Here is a 17,668-nt window from a genome sequence, read left to right on the forward strand (position 1 = left end):
CGTATATATCTTTAACTTAATTGAATATAGATCAAAAGCACATTTGAAACATGTACTAGTTTAATTCCCAGTGTACAGAGAAATCAGGAAAGTTTTTAGATCATGAAAGAACAAACAAGATGTATCTGTCCATGAAAAAGAACCACCACAGTCCTCACTCAACAGACTTCATTGGTACTTCTCTTGTTTCTAACTCATAGGTACAAACAAAAAACCTGATATGCGTCGAGTAATCTTACCTAATGTGGAACCAAACAGATATGAATCCCGTAAGAAAAAGCTCTAAGAAAACAAAACCCCAATTCTAAAAATAATTCAAACATGAATGATAGCCACATTACTGCTATAGTTTCAGAGGAAACATAGAGGTACAAATAACTCTGAACTTTACTTGAGAAAAATCCAAAGGGTGACCATCACTAGCTTCTGCTTAAACAACCTAGGGGAGAGCAGAGTTTGAGTTGGCTACATATTGATTCCATCTCTTTTCTTAGACATGTAGGGATTACCTATGATGGCTATTGAAAGTCAGATTAACCAAACTTCACTTGTACCAGGAAAAATGCAAAGAAATTCTTCAGTTCCTAGTTTCATGGATTATTTAAAAACACAACACTCAATCATAGGTCCTACAGAACAACAGCAACATGGTGGTGTCTCACAACAGTTTTTTTGAGCTAATCCATAAACCCGGAGATACACACATCTTCTTAACCATGAGACTATGTCACTTCTTCATATGCACGGCTGGTCTCGGTGCATCCTTTTATAAGACAGGCTAAACAGCTGACCAAAAGGTACCACAAGCCTCATCATACACCAGTAGAGTCCTAAAGCTCTTGGTACAACCCAGTTCATCTGCTCTGAGTAGCTGTGCTTCCCCAGAACCCTTCCCACCAACTCCTGGCTAATCAACAGGGGCTACAGGGCAGAACACTAAAGACAATGGAGGGCCAGTTTACCCTACAGAGCAGATAATCAAAACAGCTGTAGCCCAAAAGCAACTTCTAACAGAACTGGGCATACATCTGTTTCACTTTAAACCATTTATTCTTTTATTGGCATTGCAAACAAATTTAGCAGAGGTGACAGGCAGTTTGAATGCCTTGATAGGAACTAGCACCAGCAGCTGAGGATGGGCAGGACACCAGGAACAGTGTCCCCAGCAAAGGACCCTTGGGACAAGTGAGCAGGACTGTCCTGGGAGCATAAGAACAAACCACAGCTAACCTTCCAGGTACACACAGGTATTAGGAGACAGCAAGGAACAAATGTATCTCCATGATGACAAGTGTCAAAACACCTAAACCAGCCTTGATCATCCCAGGTATTAGAAATAAATACATAAGAGTTTGCATTTATCACTCTGATATATGCTACTATCTCATCACAACTGCTACATGGTTCCATTCCACCAAAGCCACTGTTCTGGGACAGAGACCTGGTTTCAAATTCACAATTCACTGCAGCCAAGATATTTGAACAGGAAGAAATAAGAGAAATAGGCATTCAGACCCAGGCCACAACAGTTCCACTTCTCCTGAGAGCAACCACTGCTAACCAGAAGGGAGCCCTCCTGGCTGGCACCACGCACAAAGTAGGAAGGAAGGATATGGGAACAGGAAGAGGCGCTCCTAGACACCTACCTTGCAGAAGGGCTCCGTTTCTCTTGAAGAAGGTACTGCCCGACCAGATGGGTGGACCTGATGTGCTGGAAGAGAACACAAAAGCACATGAGGCTTGAGACTGGGTTCTACTCACTGCAGCAGTCTCCAAACTGCACACGAGGTGGCCTTGAAACAGTCCCCTGGGCTTGTCACACCCTCTGGAAATACAGCTTTCAAAACTATCAGGTTTTTCTTCTTAAAAACAGGTTTCCTGGGGCTGGAGAGGTGGCCCAGCAGTTAGGAGCACTGGCTGCTCTTGCAGGGGACCTGGGTTCAATTCTCAGCATCCATATGGTAGCTAACAGCCATCTGTAACTCCAGTTCCAGGAAATCTGATACCCTCTTCTGACCTCCATGGGCATTGCACAACATGGATGCACTTATACACATGTAGACAGCATGCTCATTCACATGAAAAAATAAAAATAATCAATAAGGGGGCTGGAGAGATAGCCCAGTGGTTAAGAACACTGGTTGTTCCTGCAGAAGACCCAGGTTCGAATCCCAGCACCCACATGGCAGCTAACAACTGTCCGTAACTCCCATCCCAGGGGATCTGACAGCCTCTTCTGACCTCGGTGGGCATTGCACGACATGGGTGCACTTATCTACATGCAGGCAATACACGAATACACATAAAATAAAAATAATAAATATAATTTTTAAAAAACTCAATAAAATTTAAAAATTAAATAAAAAATGGGCTTCCTATTCTCCACAGAAAACCATCTGCATAAGTTATTCTGGTTACTACCTTGGCCAGGGGTCATAGCTGGCCATCAAAATAATCTACAGAAAAATGACAAATACATGTGCTTCAGTGACATTGTAAGAACAGGATGCTTGCTAACCTGTTCATGAGTTCATCAAAATATGTGGCAAACAAGTCCCACCTGCATCTTGTGACCATGATATTACCACTTCCTGTTACACATGCAACCTTGCCTTGCTTGCCTTCTCTACCACCAAATTTGCTCTACACAGATGTGACCTTGATCCACACCCTCCCTCCCCCAGTCTGTTGTTTTGCATGCCGTTTTTTATTTCTTGGCTTAAAATCGTTGCAGTGCATACCCCACCCATAAAACTACTCTGCAGATATGTTACCACCCACAGTCTAGTAACAGGAGGAGGAAGAATTGAGCAAGGTCAGTGTATCAAAGACACTTCCCACATTTATAGACCAGCATTTCCATTGTCCTAGGACAGTGCAAAACTTTACAGCCACCTTAGTAAAACATCTTACAGTAGAAAGTAAGTTATTCCCTCAAGGACTGACTTAAGGGTGATGTGAGATTCAGAATCTTAGCACATCTAACCCAAGAGGGAGTTCAAATTACTCTTACTAAAAAAGTATATGGCAGGTGATGTTGGTTAACACAGGATCAAAGATATTTACCATTAAAAAATTAAAATTGCCCAAGAACCACATCCGTTTAAGTCCAGTAGACACACACACACACGAATACAAGAATGTTTCAGTAGTCAACTGGGATCTGGTCGTGAAAGACAGAAACACTGTTAACAAGGAAGGGAGATACCAATGACATTCTGCCTGTCAGAATTTCATTATCAGAGACACAAACACTGCTGTAGGTAGGAACACAGTACATGATTGAGGAGGAGTTAGGAAGGAGGGAAAAATGACAGCTATTAAATAGCAAGATAATGTCAAATGTGCTGGAAACACACAGGCATCTTGTTTTACTGAACTTCACTTTAATATGCCTAGTGCACATTCCAAGTTTTGTTTTTTTTTTAATGAATCAAAGGTTTCTGACAACCTCGTGTTGAGCAACTGTATCAGCACCATTGTCCCGACAGTTCAGATGATCACTCTCATTCTTTAGCAGTAGTTTTAAATTGCAGTTTATACAACATATGTAGGGCTACCGTAACACACATAATGGACTGCATATAGTACAATGTTAAATATAACTTTTATATGTGTTGGGAAACCAAAAAATTGTGTGAATTACTTTGCTGCAATATATTCGCTCTGCTGTGGAGGTCTGGGATGGAATCTGTAGATCTGAGGAAGAACACAGGGACAGCAGCAGGCCCAGCTGTGGGGCTTGGTGCTGCAGGACAGTGATGGCAAGCTGACTTCTCTTCCATGTGGTTCCCGTCCTATGCCATTTGGGGGGCCTTTAAGGCTCCAAGTCAGAACAATGTGAGTTAAAATATTTAATCAAGATGGTCTTTAGCAACCCCAGCAAGTTCCCAGAGCTTTGCCATCTTATCTTTGCAACAAAGATGGAAACAGCAAGCTGGCTGTTGCCAATACCAAATCGCCTGATTTATAAAGATACTTAAAAACTGAGGACTTCATTATATAGAGGAGCTCATTGCTTTTGGAGAATTCAATAATTGAGTATTACTGCAGAAGCCTGAATATCCAGCTTACTGCCATCCAAATCTCCTCTTTATCCTGACCTTGATTTGGCTGAAAACTGAGTAGACACCAGGGATGGAGCAAATGTGGGGAGCTGAGGGTGGATAAGCCCAGTGGTTTAGATAAGGGGAATTCTCTGTGTGATAGAAATCTACCTACAGGTTTCTACAGCACCCTTTTAACATACTTAAGTCACTGATCATTATTCTACGGTCACACTGCTCTGTTATCCCTCTGGTCTGTCCTCGGGTGGTGGAGGGAGGCCTGGCCTGGCAGACTGCCTGTTCTAACCCCCATTATAACTGATGGATTCCTATTGTGTGTGCGTGTCTTTCCAGTGCAGTTAGGTAAGCCCATTCCTGCCAGGCTACTGCAAAGCTTTTGAGCTCCTCAGCCCCGATGTTTCACAAGCTTCTTTTAGATGGTCCCTTGAAATGACATCATCTAACTGGTAAGGGATTTGAGGATTTATCAAGTTCCTATTGAGAACCGTGCTTGGTGCTGCAAGAGAGTGGGAAGAAAAAAAACTAATAAAACTCCTATCTATGACCTCTAAGAACTTACTGCCATACTCTCCTCCAGCTACATCTAAAGAGGCAAGAAACATTAGAAAGGCTGCTGGCTCTAGCATCAGCTACAGGCTGGCAAGGCACAAAAACTCCATGGCTGATTGACCTTTAGGGCTCAAAGTTAGTTAAAAACACATCCAAATGAAATTACTTTAAAATGTATATTAATTACCATGATTCAAAGAAAAAAGTGGTTGTAATGTTTGTGGGAGGCGCTGCACCCTTCTCCCTTTCTGTGTGAATCAAAAGTGGAGGGCAGCAGTGGTATACATACACATGGTAAGAGAGGCTGATTCCTGCACCCTGTCCTGTAAGGTCAGTGACTTCTGAATAGTCCACAAGGCTAATGGTTCTAATCACCTTACCTTGGTTCCCACATTGGTGAACACTGGAATAGCAAATGTCCAATTACTAAACCTAATCACCAACACCCGCCCTCCATTCTCTATGTTGGGCAGGACAGAAATCACTTTGCCTTTCCACAAGTGAGCATTCCTGAGAGGAGAAAGGACTTTAAGCACCTGATGGCTAGCTAGTGATCAGCACAGGACCACATCCAGCTTCTGGAGCATCAGCCAGGTTCCTTCCTCACCTTCCAGTTGGCCTCTCCTGCTTTTCCTACACTGAACTAATCTTAGCTATCCTTCCCCATGGAAAAAGGCTATGGATGTCCTTTTGTTAGGCATCTCTCCAAAGCAAAGTCCCAGGCTAGAAAAAGCAATCAGACTAACCATATGTGAAAGACACATGGGCTTCTGTTAGCAGAAACAATACAACACCAGCACCACATATGTCTTATTTCAATAACATGCTAAAGCGACTTTCAGTACTATCCACCACACCAACACTGGGACAAAGGAAGCAGGCCAACAGGCGAGAGGGCCTTGCCTGACAGAAAGTCTGTTTCTGAACTGCCACTTAAGAACACTGACCTGCTGACTGTTGAGCTCAGGGCTGAGTCAGCAAAGCCCAGGAGATACATGATACCTCCCAAACAACACACCCTGTATCTGCCAGAGATCCAAAGTCTCCAATCACTCCTGGGCCTCACGGTCTTCCCTGCACCACCTCTAGTTCTCGAAGGGGATGCTATGAGTCAACCAGCAGGTGGCAGAGCCCTGGGGTGGCTCTTGGAATCATGATATGGTCTTTAACCACTGTGAAAACCAGATGAATTATAAATCCAACTCTCAGAAGTTCTGTGTTCAGGAGTCTGGAATTTCTATGGGCCTGATGAGAAACAAACTGAGAAAAGCCAATTTTTCTAAGAACCCAGCTGCCAGCCATGAACTAATAGGCTGTGAAGAACAAGATGCTTTGACATGGAGGGAACTTGAAGGCATGCTAAATGAATGAAGACAGCAAGGAGGACCAATGCAGTCTGAGTGTGCTTCTAAGACATCCCCAGTGCAGACACTCACCGAGATAGAATCAGGAAGGTGAGCGTCAGGAGTGTCAGGAGCTGGGAAGAGGGTACAGACAGTGGTTGTTTGATGGGCAGAGTTCCAGTTTTACAAGATGAAGAATTCTGGTGACTGGTCACACAACAATGCGTATGTACTTAGCACTATTATGGAGAACCCTATGCAAGCTGCTAAGGGAGAGCATCAATCCATGGTCCAACCCCATCTTCAAGGCCTAAAAACCACAACAATGACCAGCACAGCAATCTATACTGGTGCAGTAGTGGCACTTTTATATTGGGGATAATCAACAGCTACCTAATTGGACTTAAAACACACTCAATGAGTGGAACTCATGTGTGGTACTGTAAACATCAAATACACATGGCTGGAGAGGTCATAGATCATAGAGAAAACCCAAGGCTGTCACATCCCTAGAGAAATGTAATTTCTTACTATGTACTAATATGAATCCTTATATTTACAGACAGGTATGCCAGTCACCACTCATCAAAGAAGCTTCTTCTGTACTAGACAGGGACTATTACAGAGTTCCACAACTGGTTACATATAGAGATTCTATGTGAAATGCCCAGCCCTAAGTGATGCATCTGCAATGGGTCATTAAGACTCATGGAACATAGTGGAACAAGTGGTAGAGAGAGTACTAATGCATCTCTCAATTCATATTAATGAAGCTCCCTTACGCAACAGAGGAGAATGAACCCGGGCTCAGGGACCATTGTGGAAGAGAGGGCGGGAAGACTGTAGGAGCCAGGGGAGGAGGTGCATGATCATTTGGAAATGGAGTCATACAGGCTCCTGGGACCTTGCTCATATGAACTTACAGCAATGGTGACAGCATGCACAAGACCCATGCAAACTCAAGCAGACAAAAACCCAGCATAGAACTGTGGAAAAGGGCAGCAGGCCCCAATCTTAGTCAAAGAATTATTGGCAGCTGATTACTGCTGGGTGAAGAAGAAGAATTGATCTTCTTTAAGGGAGTGATTCTAGATAGGCTGACAAGACCCCAGTGGATGAACTTGCACTGAGGGATGTCTGGGTACACTAATTTGACTCAATAGGCCTTAATATAAATGATAGAATGCATGAAATCCTGTGGGGGAGGGGTTATGGGAAAGTGCTGATGGGGAAGGGGGTATAAAGATGATTAAGATGTTGTATGTAAAATACAAAAAAAATCAATTTAAAAATAAGAGATGTTCTGTAAACCACAAAATCCAGGTCCTGATTCCAAGAAACCTCCAATTCAAAAAAGTTACATGACATACTCAAGGCCACGAGACAACACTTGAGGAAGCCTGCAGGGTGCTAACACTTCCTCACACTCTGGGTCTCTCAACTCGACTCTTTTCTGCATTTTTGTGAGAGATGAGGTCACTTTTCACCTTCCTCTTTTCTTGAAACTTGCTTTGAGATCTTCCAAATACAACTGTTCCTCAGTCCACACATATGACCAACGGTTTTTAAAAATCAGTGGGCTGGAAGAAGCAGCTTCACAGATGCCTCCTACTCCAAAGAAGGCAAACAGACAAGTCCACATAGAATCCTGCACAGATTCAAACTGGCAAGCAACCAAGAGGCAGTAGAGACCAGGTAGAAACCTACCAGAGCTGGCCAGGGTTCAGAGGATGGCAATTGTCGGGAAGGAATCACTGAAGTGATCAGACAAGCACCATCTGAGAAGCCAGAAAGCATCAGCAACAGAGTGGGAAGATTCTCTGAGGACGAAGCACTGTTCACAGAAGAAATGGACTCACTCTGTAATGGAAGGCAAGTGCCGTAACTGGAGAATCCTGACTCCCAAAGACCAGAGCCTGCAGATACCATGTGTACATGGTTACTGCCAATGTCTTCACATGACATGCTGACACCTGGAACAGCTGTAAGCAACTGACACAGCCGACCTGGCTCTAGTGGAGATGCACTCTGCTGTTTCTTTGTATCAATGATGGTCCCCCCATTGGCCATTGTGAATGGAAGTTCTCATTCTAGAAGACTGATGGAAAGACTGGAGCTTCAGTGATGGAGGAGAGCTGGAATACTGTAGGTTCAGAGCCAAATTATCTGTATTTGGCCTAGCATCCTTTTGGTTGTTTGATAAATCCTTTAGAATGTACAACAGATCACTAGCTTCCACCAACCCAAAGACTGAGAATCTCATCAGGTAGCATCTGAGGGTTACCGCGGAGATTCCCTGGTTTCTATGCACCCAATGCTCCCACCAATGCTCAAAAAACTCCTTATTTCATGACTTTCTTGTCTATTAACTATAAAAATTTGCTGAAACTTTTACCACACTGGATCATGACATTTGGGATAACCTACGAATCTGTGCTCTGAGGCACAGTCACTCATATTTGGCCTATTCCCTCTGAGGTATTTTGTTATTGTTTTGTTTTGTTTGTTTGTTGAGAAAGGGTCTCCCTGCAGCCCCAGCTGGCCTAGAACTCACTATGTAGACCAGGCTGGCCGCCATCTCACAGAGATTCGCCTGCCTCTGCCTCCTGAGTGCTGGAATTAAAGGTGAAGACCACCACACCAGGCTGAGAGCTGGATTTTTGTACCAATACCATAAAGCTGAGCCTTTACTCCTCATATTATGAGCTACCACTGGCAGTTTCTTAACTTCAAATTTATAGACATCTTGGCTAACTCTTCGTCATAGGGTGTCAACCTTGTACCTGCTAGGGTATTCAGCAGCTTCTTTGGTCTCTATAGGCCAGCTGCCAGTCACATCTGCCTCACCAGTGATGACAAACAAAGGATGTCTTGAGATGTTGCCATGTGTTCACCAGGAATAGACCATCCCAGGGGAGAGCCCACCTAAGCTGGACCTAATCTTCCCTCCACCAAAGAGTCCCAATCTCCTTCTCTCCTCAGGCAGCAGATAGGTTCCTGCATGGCATATGCACACACATCTCTAGCACACTTCTTTTTCCGCTTTCCTTCTACTTCACCAACCCATCAACCGAGTGCAGAACCTCCTTTAAGCTCCCACAACTCTACCCTGCACGGTTAAAGGCCAAGGGCTGGGTTCCAGGACCAAAAGCTTGGCCTCTGCTCCTTCAGGTTACTGTTTCCCAGACTACTGGAATCTTCTGTCAGGGGTCATAAAGACATGCCACCTGCCCTGTTGTTCAGGGGTGTGTCCTGAGGGGTACTTGTTCCGGGGGCGGGTGGGGGGTGCTGCTGCAAAGAATTGGCTGTGGAGAGTTAGCTACGGAGAGGTAGCTGTGGAGGGAGGAGTGTGGGCACCATCTTGGCAGAAAAAATGACCCCGGTGTCTCGAAGGCGTGGACGCGAAAGGGGGCATTTACCTATCTGGGGCCAGGCTGTGGGCCCAGGATGCATGGGCAAAAGCTAACAGAGACTGTGAGACTGTGGGACTCTGGGCGGGGTGCGGAAGCGATCTGCAACAGTGGGCCATGGAGCCACAGAGCTCACCTGAGCACCCAGTGTTCACCTTTTCTGGGGCGCTGGGTGTTCGCCTTTGTAAGTTACTCTATATCCCCTACCCAGGAATATAAACTATTAAAAATTCAGATAAAGATGTGCTATACGGTTTGTCTAACAGCACCAGGAGCAGGGACCCTAAGAGAACTTGGGAGACAAGGGGTGTTGTGGTTTGACTGTGCCCCCCCCAACCCAGGTGTTGTCAACGGGACAGTAGTGGTTTGACTGTGTGCCCCCCCACCACCTAGGTGTTGGCAATGGGACAGTATAAAGGGCGGGCCTCCAACCAGCGATCAGCCCACAAAGTCTCCTTCTATGTGCACAGCATCAAATGCCCTCACAAAGGGCCTGGGTTGAGTTTGTCCCCTTTTGGCCCTTCTGCCAGGTAAGGGTGCAGCATCGCTCCTTCCAGAGGACAGGATTCAAGGTACCATTTTGGAAGCAGAAACCAGATAACAAACCTACCAGCACCCTGATCTCGGACTTCTCAGGCTCCAGGACCAAATCACTATTGTTTATGAACTGCCTAGCTAAGGAGATTCTGTTAGAGCCGCACAAAAAGACTAAAAACAGGTAAACCACCCTTGACAGTGCTTAAGCCACCTTCCTTCCCCATTCCTCACCCCTATGTGCTCATATAACAGGATTTCCCTCTGATTATATAAACCCTCTATTGTTTTTGGCATTATCACTTTAAAACTCTTTCCACTGTTAGCTTCAGAACACCCTTTAGCCCAGTCAGTTTCTAGGCCTTGGCTTGTGGACTACCACACTGACCTCTGCCTTCACGGTCACATGCCACATCCCCCATGCTCTCATCCCTGTCCAAGTTTTTTCTTATAAGGCAGGCAATCATATTGGATTAGTGATCTGCCCTACTCTAATATAACCTCATGGAACTAACAGCACCTGCAAGGATGTTATTTTCAAACAAGCTTCTATTCTGAGATGGTAGAGGGTTAGGACATCAACATATGAAGTGGGGTCACTGTCTTCCACATGGTACATTCAACCCCTAGACACCAGCACACGTGTGCCTTTCTTTTCCTGAATATTTAGCACCTACCCCACTGCTTAGAACTTGGCTGGGGACTATTAGACATTTGTTGAGGGGATGAAAATTACACTTGAACTCTGTATTCCTCTAATAACAAGAGTTTGAAAACATTGATTGCCGCTGGCAATCACTTAGGAAATGCTCCAGGTCAATCGTCTGGAGTCTCTAACACTGTCCTTGTCCATTCTGTCTTCCATCATCTATCCCTGTTCACTCTTCCTATGGTCTCTTACACTTTCTCTGTCTTGGTATTCTTACTGTCACACCCCTGTGCTGTTGAGCAGTTCATACTAACAGCCAGTCTACTTACTGGCTTACTAACAGGTCTCCCCACTCTAGACTCTCCCTCTCTACCCTGCCTAACTCCACTTACACTTGCAAAGCCAAGCATGCAGTCTTTTGTCCAGAACGTGAGGGCCAGAGGTAGCACTGGGAGCCTGGGTATCACTGGACCTCCTGCCCCATGTCAACAAGGCATTTCATTTTGTGTGTGTCCTCTATATACTGAATTGCCAGGTAATTTTTCATTTGGCGACTTTAGTGGCTAAAAAAGTAAGAGAGCTGACAGGCAGGGTCGAACACTGTCAGTGTTGTGCCCTGTTACCAGTACGGAAGCCTTTCTCTTGGTTCCCAACAAGATTCCTGCTGGCTCAATGGGTAAAGTGCTTGCTGGGCAAGAATGAGAACCCATGTTCTGATCCCCAGCACCATGGTAAAAAGCCAGATGTGGTGGCGCACGCCTGTAGTCCCAGCACTTGGGAGGCAGAGTCAGGCAGATCTCTGTGAGTTCAAGGCCAGCCTGGTCTACATAGTGAGTTCCAGGACAGCTCGGGTTACAGGGAGACCCTGTCTCAAAAAAACAAACAAACAAAAAAAAAGCCAGATGTGAGCAAAGCCTGTGTTGCCTGGCACGGGCCTCTAGAACACGCCCACCATATGGTTCGAGGACCCACTCAGGCCCATTCTCTTCCTGTGCTCTCAACCCAGCCACCTTTTAGGGCTTAACTTTTATCTGAGAGCTCAGGGAAGCATTTTCCAACAACTTCTACTCGATGACCTGTCCCTTTCTGAATACTTCTGGTACTTAACAGTCTGTCTAGCACAACTGGGAATAAATCACAGTCCACAGCATCTCTCTACACTGGCACCCTATACTTTTATTCAGTTTTCAGGTACACAAACATCTTACTTTTCCTGAGAGCTGAAGGCCATAGGGGCAGAGACTAAGGGTGACTCCCCACCTATAGGTAGGCCAAGTTCACTGCACACAGAATATGGCTGTCATAATTCTACTAAAGATGAACCAGGAATGCTACCTGCATCTCCCAAACTAAGGATTAGAAGGAAATCTCATAGACAGTGAAATCGCTCACAAAGGCACTAACCTATAGAATACCGTGTCCTCTTCCACTATCATCATCTAAAGAGTCTTTAAAAACAGAAAGAAAATGATAAATCTCATCACTGATGGTAAGTAATTGGCTAGGTAATTTGAGCTACTCTTTTCTGTGATTTCTTGATTACTTGGGAATATATAAATAACTAGATAAGTACATGTACATTTTTGATAATATGGAATGCTTATTTGGGTGCACTGGAGAAATTCTGCTCAGAGCCAAGGCTAGGATTTGGAAGCACACAGCTCAGTGTATGCCTTAGGAACAGATGCAAAGGTGTTTATCATTATCTTTGCGCTACACAGTTCCTAATTTTACATATGAAAACCTTGGCAACATTCAGCATAAAGTACATTATTTGCATGATGTATTTGCATTTGTAAAACACCCACATTTACTTTTACTGCTTAATGGGCCCCTGTTTAAATGGGCCACTCTATATAAATGGAGCACACTGGTTCCCAACTCAATGGTGCTGATAAGAAAACTACTCCTTTTAGATGCAAATAAACCTACTAATCACAACTGAAATGGTGAAGCTGAGGAAAGCTGAGCAGCTGTTCCAGGAGCTCCAAGGCTTGGGCAGTTTGGCTCCAGTTTAATCTCCGGAGTTGCCTGGGATTTCCCTACAAGACATCTGCCCACAAACCTAGGGGATAAACCCGGCTTTCCCAAAGGAGAGAAGAGAGGCTTCTGATGTGTGAGTCTACTGTGCACATGTGTCCAGGCCTATCATGTCAGCACACTAGGTAGGGAGCTCAGAGGGCTCACTCTTAAAATGGTGCAGCCACCATGGAAATATAGTGGTGGTTCCTCAAAATAAACAAACAAACAATGGCTAGAGAGATGGCATAATAGGTAAATGATGAATGGATAAGTGAAATGCAGTACATATATGAGGGAATATTCTTCAGCTTGAAAAAGGAAAGTGACTGACACATGGAGATTTTATAACGTGGATAAACCCTGGGGGCAGTATGCTAAGTGCAATGAGCCAGTCACAAAAAGACAAATTCTGGATGGTCCCATTTATCTGAGGTGCCTGGAGTCCTCAAATTCATAGATAGAAAGGAGACTGGTGGGGACTGGTGGGGGTTGATGGGAGCTGGGCAAAGGGGGCCTGGGGAGTGGTTATTTAATGGATACAGTTTCAGTTCTGTGGGAGGCAAAAAAATTCCACAGGTGGAAGGTGGTTAACAACAGCACAGCAGTGTGAACATACTTGATACACTAAACTGCATAATTGAAAAGGGTTAGAATGACAAACTAGTTCATGTGCACTTGACCATGATTCAATAAATGACACAGAGATGACAGATAAGGAGTCCAGATAGATACAAAGATATACATCGATGAATGAATGATAGACAGATGGACAGAAGGATGGATCCTGAGTGTCATGCAAAGGTCCACATTTTGGAGACCTGGTCCCCAGATAGTCTATTTGGAAAGTAGTGAAACCTTTAAGAGGTGGGAACTTATGTGAGAGTTGTCTCAAAAGGAACGTGGAACCCCAGCCTCTATTGCCCCTTTTCTGTTTTTCCTCTGTCACTTGTTCCCCACCTTTCCCCAGGCCTGACAGCAAGGGGGTCAATCAATCATGAATTTGGGACCTACAAAAGAACCAAAATAAACCTTTTCTCTTTGTAAGTTGATTATGTCAGGTGTTTGTTACAGAGACAGAGAGCTGACAAGCACAGTAAGTAAATAAGCAGCCTTCCCTACTGGAGGGGCAGCCAGGCGTCGGACACATGGCTTTGTTCCTCCATTCCTAGGCTCCAGAAATAAGAGATGTTTTCCTCCTCGTCCTTTGCTCATTCACTGAATAAACGCCGTCTTGCACAGAATGCAGACAAAGCAATGAAGAAATTGCTCTGTCCTCTGAAGGGGCAAAGACATGCACGCATGGCAAACAGATAAAACAAGAGGCCTCTAGGGTGAACCAAAGGATGGTACTCAGCTCTAAGTTGGTGACAATGCCCCTCTTCTATGGCAGAAGCCACTAAGAACCCCTCCGCATGGGACTGTCTTCTCTAAGCTCTGACAGTTGACGCAAGATTTTTAAACAGCAACTGTCCAGCTAGTTCTCCAGTTACTACTCCCAAGCTCCAAATGTGTCAACTGCTTCACTGGATACTCAGCACAGGCCTGGTCCCCAGGACATGCTCAATAAATTCTGGTTTATTATCATAACCTGAGTAGGAGCCCCTCAATATATTCTCTTTAGTACAGTAACCCAATGTGTGGTTCAGTTTAAAAGTAACTACTATAATGAAATAACTGAGGAAGCTAAATTTTTAAAGAGGAAAGGTCCAGTTAGCTTATAGTTTGTGAGGTCGAAAGTCTGACTGGCACAGTGCACATTCTGATGGGCCACCCTGTGGCTACACTGTCCATGGAATGGAGGGCAATGGCAGCTGGGCATTATATCTCGCTCTGAGAGCAGAGAACATTGGTAGGCTCAAACTCAGGCTTATGTACCAGTCTTGTCACGGAAAGTACCTTCCAATCCTGGAGACTTCAAGACTACCCACTAATCCTGACTTTCCAAAGGTTCCAGCGCTTCCTAATGGTGCCACCATGGGAACCAGACCTTTAACAGAGGTGCCTTTATGAACACAATGGCCAAACTACAGTATCCACAAACACAGAACCCAAGTCCCACAGAACTCAGGGGCTCATCAAATGCCAGCATACCTCTGGGATGGAGAGAGCTGAAGGGGATGGCTCTCATGTCTTCCATAAGGACCACTGTGACCCCAGCGGGGACAGCATGGAAGGACAAAGGAAAGTCAGCCCTCTCCTGCGTCTGCCAACAGGCTATGGACATCTTGACAGTGGTTCTGACTAGGACCAGTTGGGTTCTTGAGACAGTGTCAAGGAGCTGGAGTGTTTCAACATAAGCCATACCAAAAACCCACTCCTTAAGAGGACACACCAGTTGTACAAAAATAATTACAAAGGCAGGTTTGGGCCCTTTGGGGAGTTGGGGGAGAGATGAGGATGGGGACAGAACCCAGGGCTTTAGACACCGCTGAGTTACACCCCCAACCTGGCCATGGCAGGTTTTCTAAGTCCTTGGACTAGCAAGAGAACTAAGAAGCAAGGGCCGGCCACTCTTGCACACCCTGTCCCTTGACAACAGCACTGGTCCGAAGCAGTGACTACCACATACTGCTGAGAGCTACTGTTAGTGCCAGCCCATTTCCTTGAAATAATTCAACTTTCAGAGGAAGTAGCTCAGTAAAAGAGGACGACACTGATCTCTGACAGCTTTAAGAGATCTAGATAATTCATCCACATTTTTGTCACCATCCTATTCCTGGTGCTTCTTCTGATGCTGAGATGGTCAGGTGAGAGGAGTACCTATTTACTAAGAAAACAATGTGCCTTAGTTATCAGTTTCTCTCCTTTCTTTGAAAGCTCCCCCCCAAAAGATGAAAGGGGGGGAAATGCTGATTTCAAAAGCTGATGACATGGCAGGAGACCTCTGTCTAACTGTGCTGTCAAGAGAACCAGACCCAGGTACCCTGGATTCATGCGGAACAGGCAGAAGCTGATTTTTTAGAAACCTTTCCCTGTGGTTTATTGGACCTACTTACAAGTTGGCTTCAAAGCGACAGGAAGCTATTTTAAATTTCTGGAAAAATAGTTTCAGTTGTGATTGCCACCTGTTCCTTAACTAGGTCTTTGTCCAGATACTTCCCATTGAGCATACCAGGATGGTCCTAAGCTTAGAGAGACACTCTCTTCTCCCTCTCCTCTCCAGGTGATTTCTGGCCACCTCTTCCATCATCCTTACAGGTCATTTTTGCCTGTGACTCTGTGACTCTCTCTCTCTCTCTCTCTCTCTCTCTCTCTCACACACACACACACACCACTCTTACATTTAGCTCAGGAAAAACAGAAACAGGGCTAGGGGGACCCCAAGCCACTGGTCCTCTTCCAACATCACATGGGCTGAGGACTAAGCAACAAACTCTCAATGTATCTCATAATAACAATATCTTCCTTAGAGAACCCAGAGAAGCTCCTGAAGGTAAAAAGGAAGAAAACAATGCTGCTAAATTTCCACAGCAGCATTAAATTCAAACTAACATGAATTCAAAAGAGTAATATCCCAACTACTTGGGAAACTAAGGCAGAAAGACAGCAACACCAAGGACTGTCTGGGCTACCAAACTGGCTCACAGCCAGCCCAGATAACATAGTGAGGCCTTGTCCCCAAATGAAAAGTAAAAAGAGGGCTGGAGGGCCAGAGACACAGCTCCACAGTGGATACAGCCCCCTAGGTTCAATCACCCCTGCTCCATTAAAAAAAAAAAAAGCCAAGTCACCTCTTAGCCATATTTACAGAAGTCAAGGGAGGTCATAGATTGAGCTTTACAGAATGTCCTAGGTATTTGTGGTAAGTGTAGTTGTGTGAGGCCTTCTGTTCTGTTTCCTTAGTTTTGATCTTGTTTCTTTCATTTGACACATAAGAGTTGTACATGAGATTTTTTTTTAATACATGCATATACAACATGTAAGGATCATATCCAGATAATTGGCATATCCATCGCCTCACACTATCATTTTTTTGTGCTGGGAACCTTCAAAAATCTTCCCTACTATTCTGAAACATACAATTAATTGTTGTCAATCATAGATACTATTCTGAGCCACAGAACATTAGAAATTACTCTTCCTATCTAACTGCACCCTGTTCCCCCTGCTTCAAATTCTGATGGGCTGTAAGAAAGTCCCATAATTATTCATATATACATATATTCAGGAAAACCTTAGCTTTCTATGACCTTTAGGGGAATGTACACATACAGACTGCTTCCTGGTGCTGTCAATGAGCTCAACCTTGGTGTGTCAACTGATCATCTGCGGAATACCCTTTACCGGTAGGGTCCAGACCTTTCTCACTGAGTCTCCTGAGAGCTCCCACAGGATGTGACTCACCCTCCAAACGTACTCAAAGACCCCTGCACCATTACAGGGCTGGAAAGGTGGTCACTGTATGCTCCCTTGCCACCTTCCACCTGCCTTCTCGCCACCTCCATCTTCTTCGCAGGCAATACTGAAGAGTCACATGCCGCCCAGCTGCAGATCTGATATGCTGGTCTTAGCTTTTCTAAGGAAAGCACTTTATGCCTAGGGCATCCTTTAATTGCACCAATCAGTTGCCACTTTATATACACACATACACAGGCTTAGCATTGTCTCCATTTTTTGTGCAGCCCAGTCAAACATGACAAAAAGCACTAGTTTCTGGCTCCCTGTGCTCTGTGCCACTTCCAAGTTCCTGAGCTCCACATTCTGGTTTTCTCCTCTGTCATCCTTCGCTTGTGTTCTTTTGCTCTGGTGATACCAAGCTGCTTTTGGTCCCCCAGGGACACACAAATGCCTCTCAGCTTTGTCTCTGCTCACCCCTCTGCCCAACAGCCTCCCTCATCCTCTTTACAAATTCTTAGACATTCTGGAAAATACTGTCCCTCCAGGCTGTCTTCTTCCCTCCCCATTTCATGGCCATAGCAGATTCTGCCTGTCTATGCACCACATGCATTGTAAGTGGCTGGTACATGGCAGGTACATAAGAAATGCCTGCTGGAAAGTTTTAAAAAAGAAAGGGAGAAAGAAAGAAAAAGGAAGGGAGGGAGGATGGGAGGGAGGGAGGGAGGGAGGGAAGAAGGAAGGAAGGAAGGAAGGAAG

The 17,668-nt window shown here is 44.9% G+C and overlaps 1 protein-coding gene across 5 annotated transcripts in view; it reads right to left on the reverse strand.

The window, feature by feature from the left end:
- Nucleotides 1-17,668, reverse strand: part of Foxn3 (forkhead box N3) — a 435,807-nt gene that overhangs the window by 117,491 nt on the left and 300,648 nt on the right. For all 5 annotated transcript variants that reach the window (XM_008843801.3, XM_008843799.3, XM_008843802.3 and 2 more), the window contains exon 5: nucleotides 1,647-1,711. In XM_008843801.3, the coding sequence (XP_008842023.1) occupies nucleotides 1,647-1,711 (65 nt within the window). The remainder of the gene's footprint in view (nucleotides 1-1,646; nucleotides 1,712-17,668) is intronic.

The sequence above is a fragment of the Nannospalax galili genome, unplaced genomic scaffold (genome assembly GCF_000622305.1).
Source record: "Nannospalax galili isolate Female #2095 unplaced genomic scaffold, S.galili_v1.0 scaffold500, whole genome shotgun sequence".
Classification (NCBI taxonomy): domain Eukaryota; kingdom Metazoa; phylum Chordata; class Mammalia; order Rodentia; family Spalacidae; genus Nannospalax; species Nannospalax galili.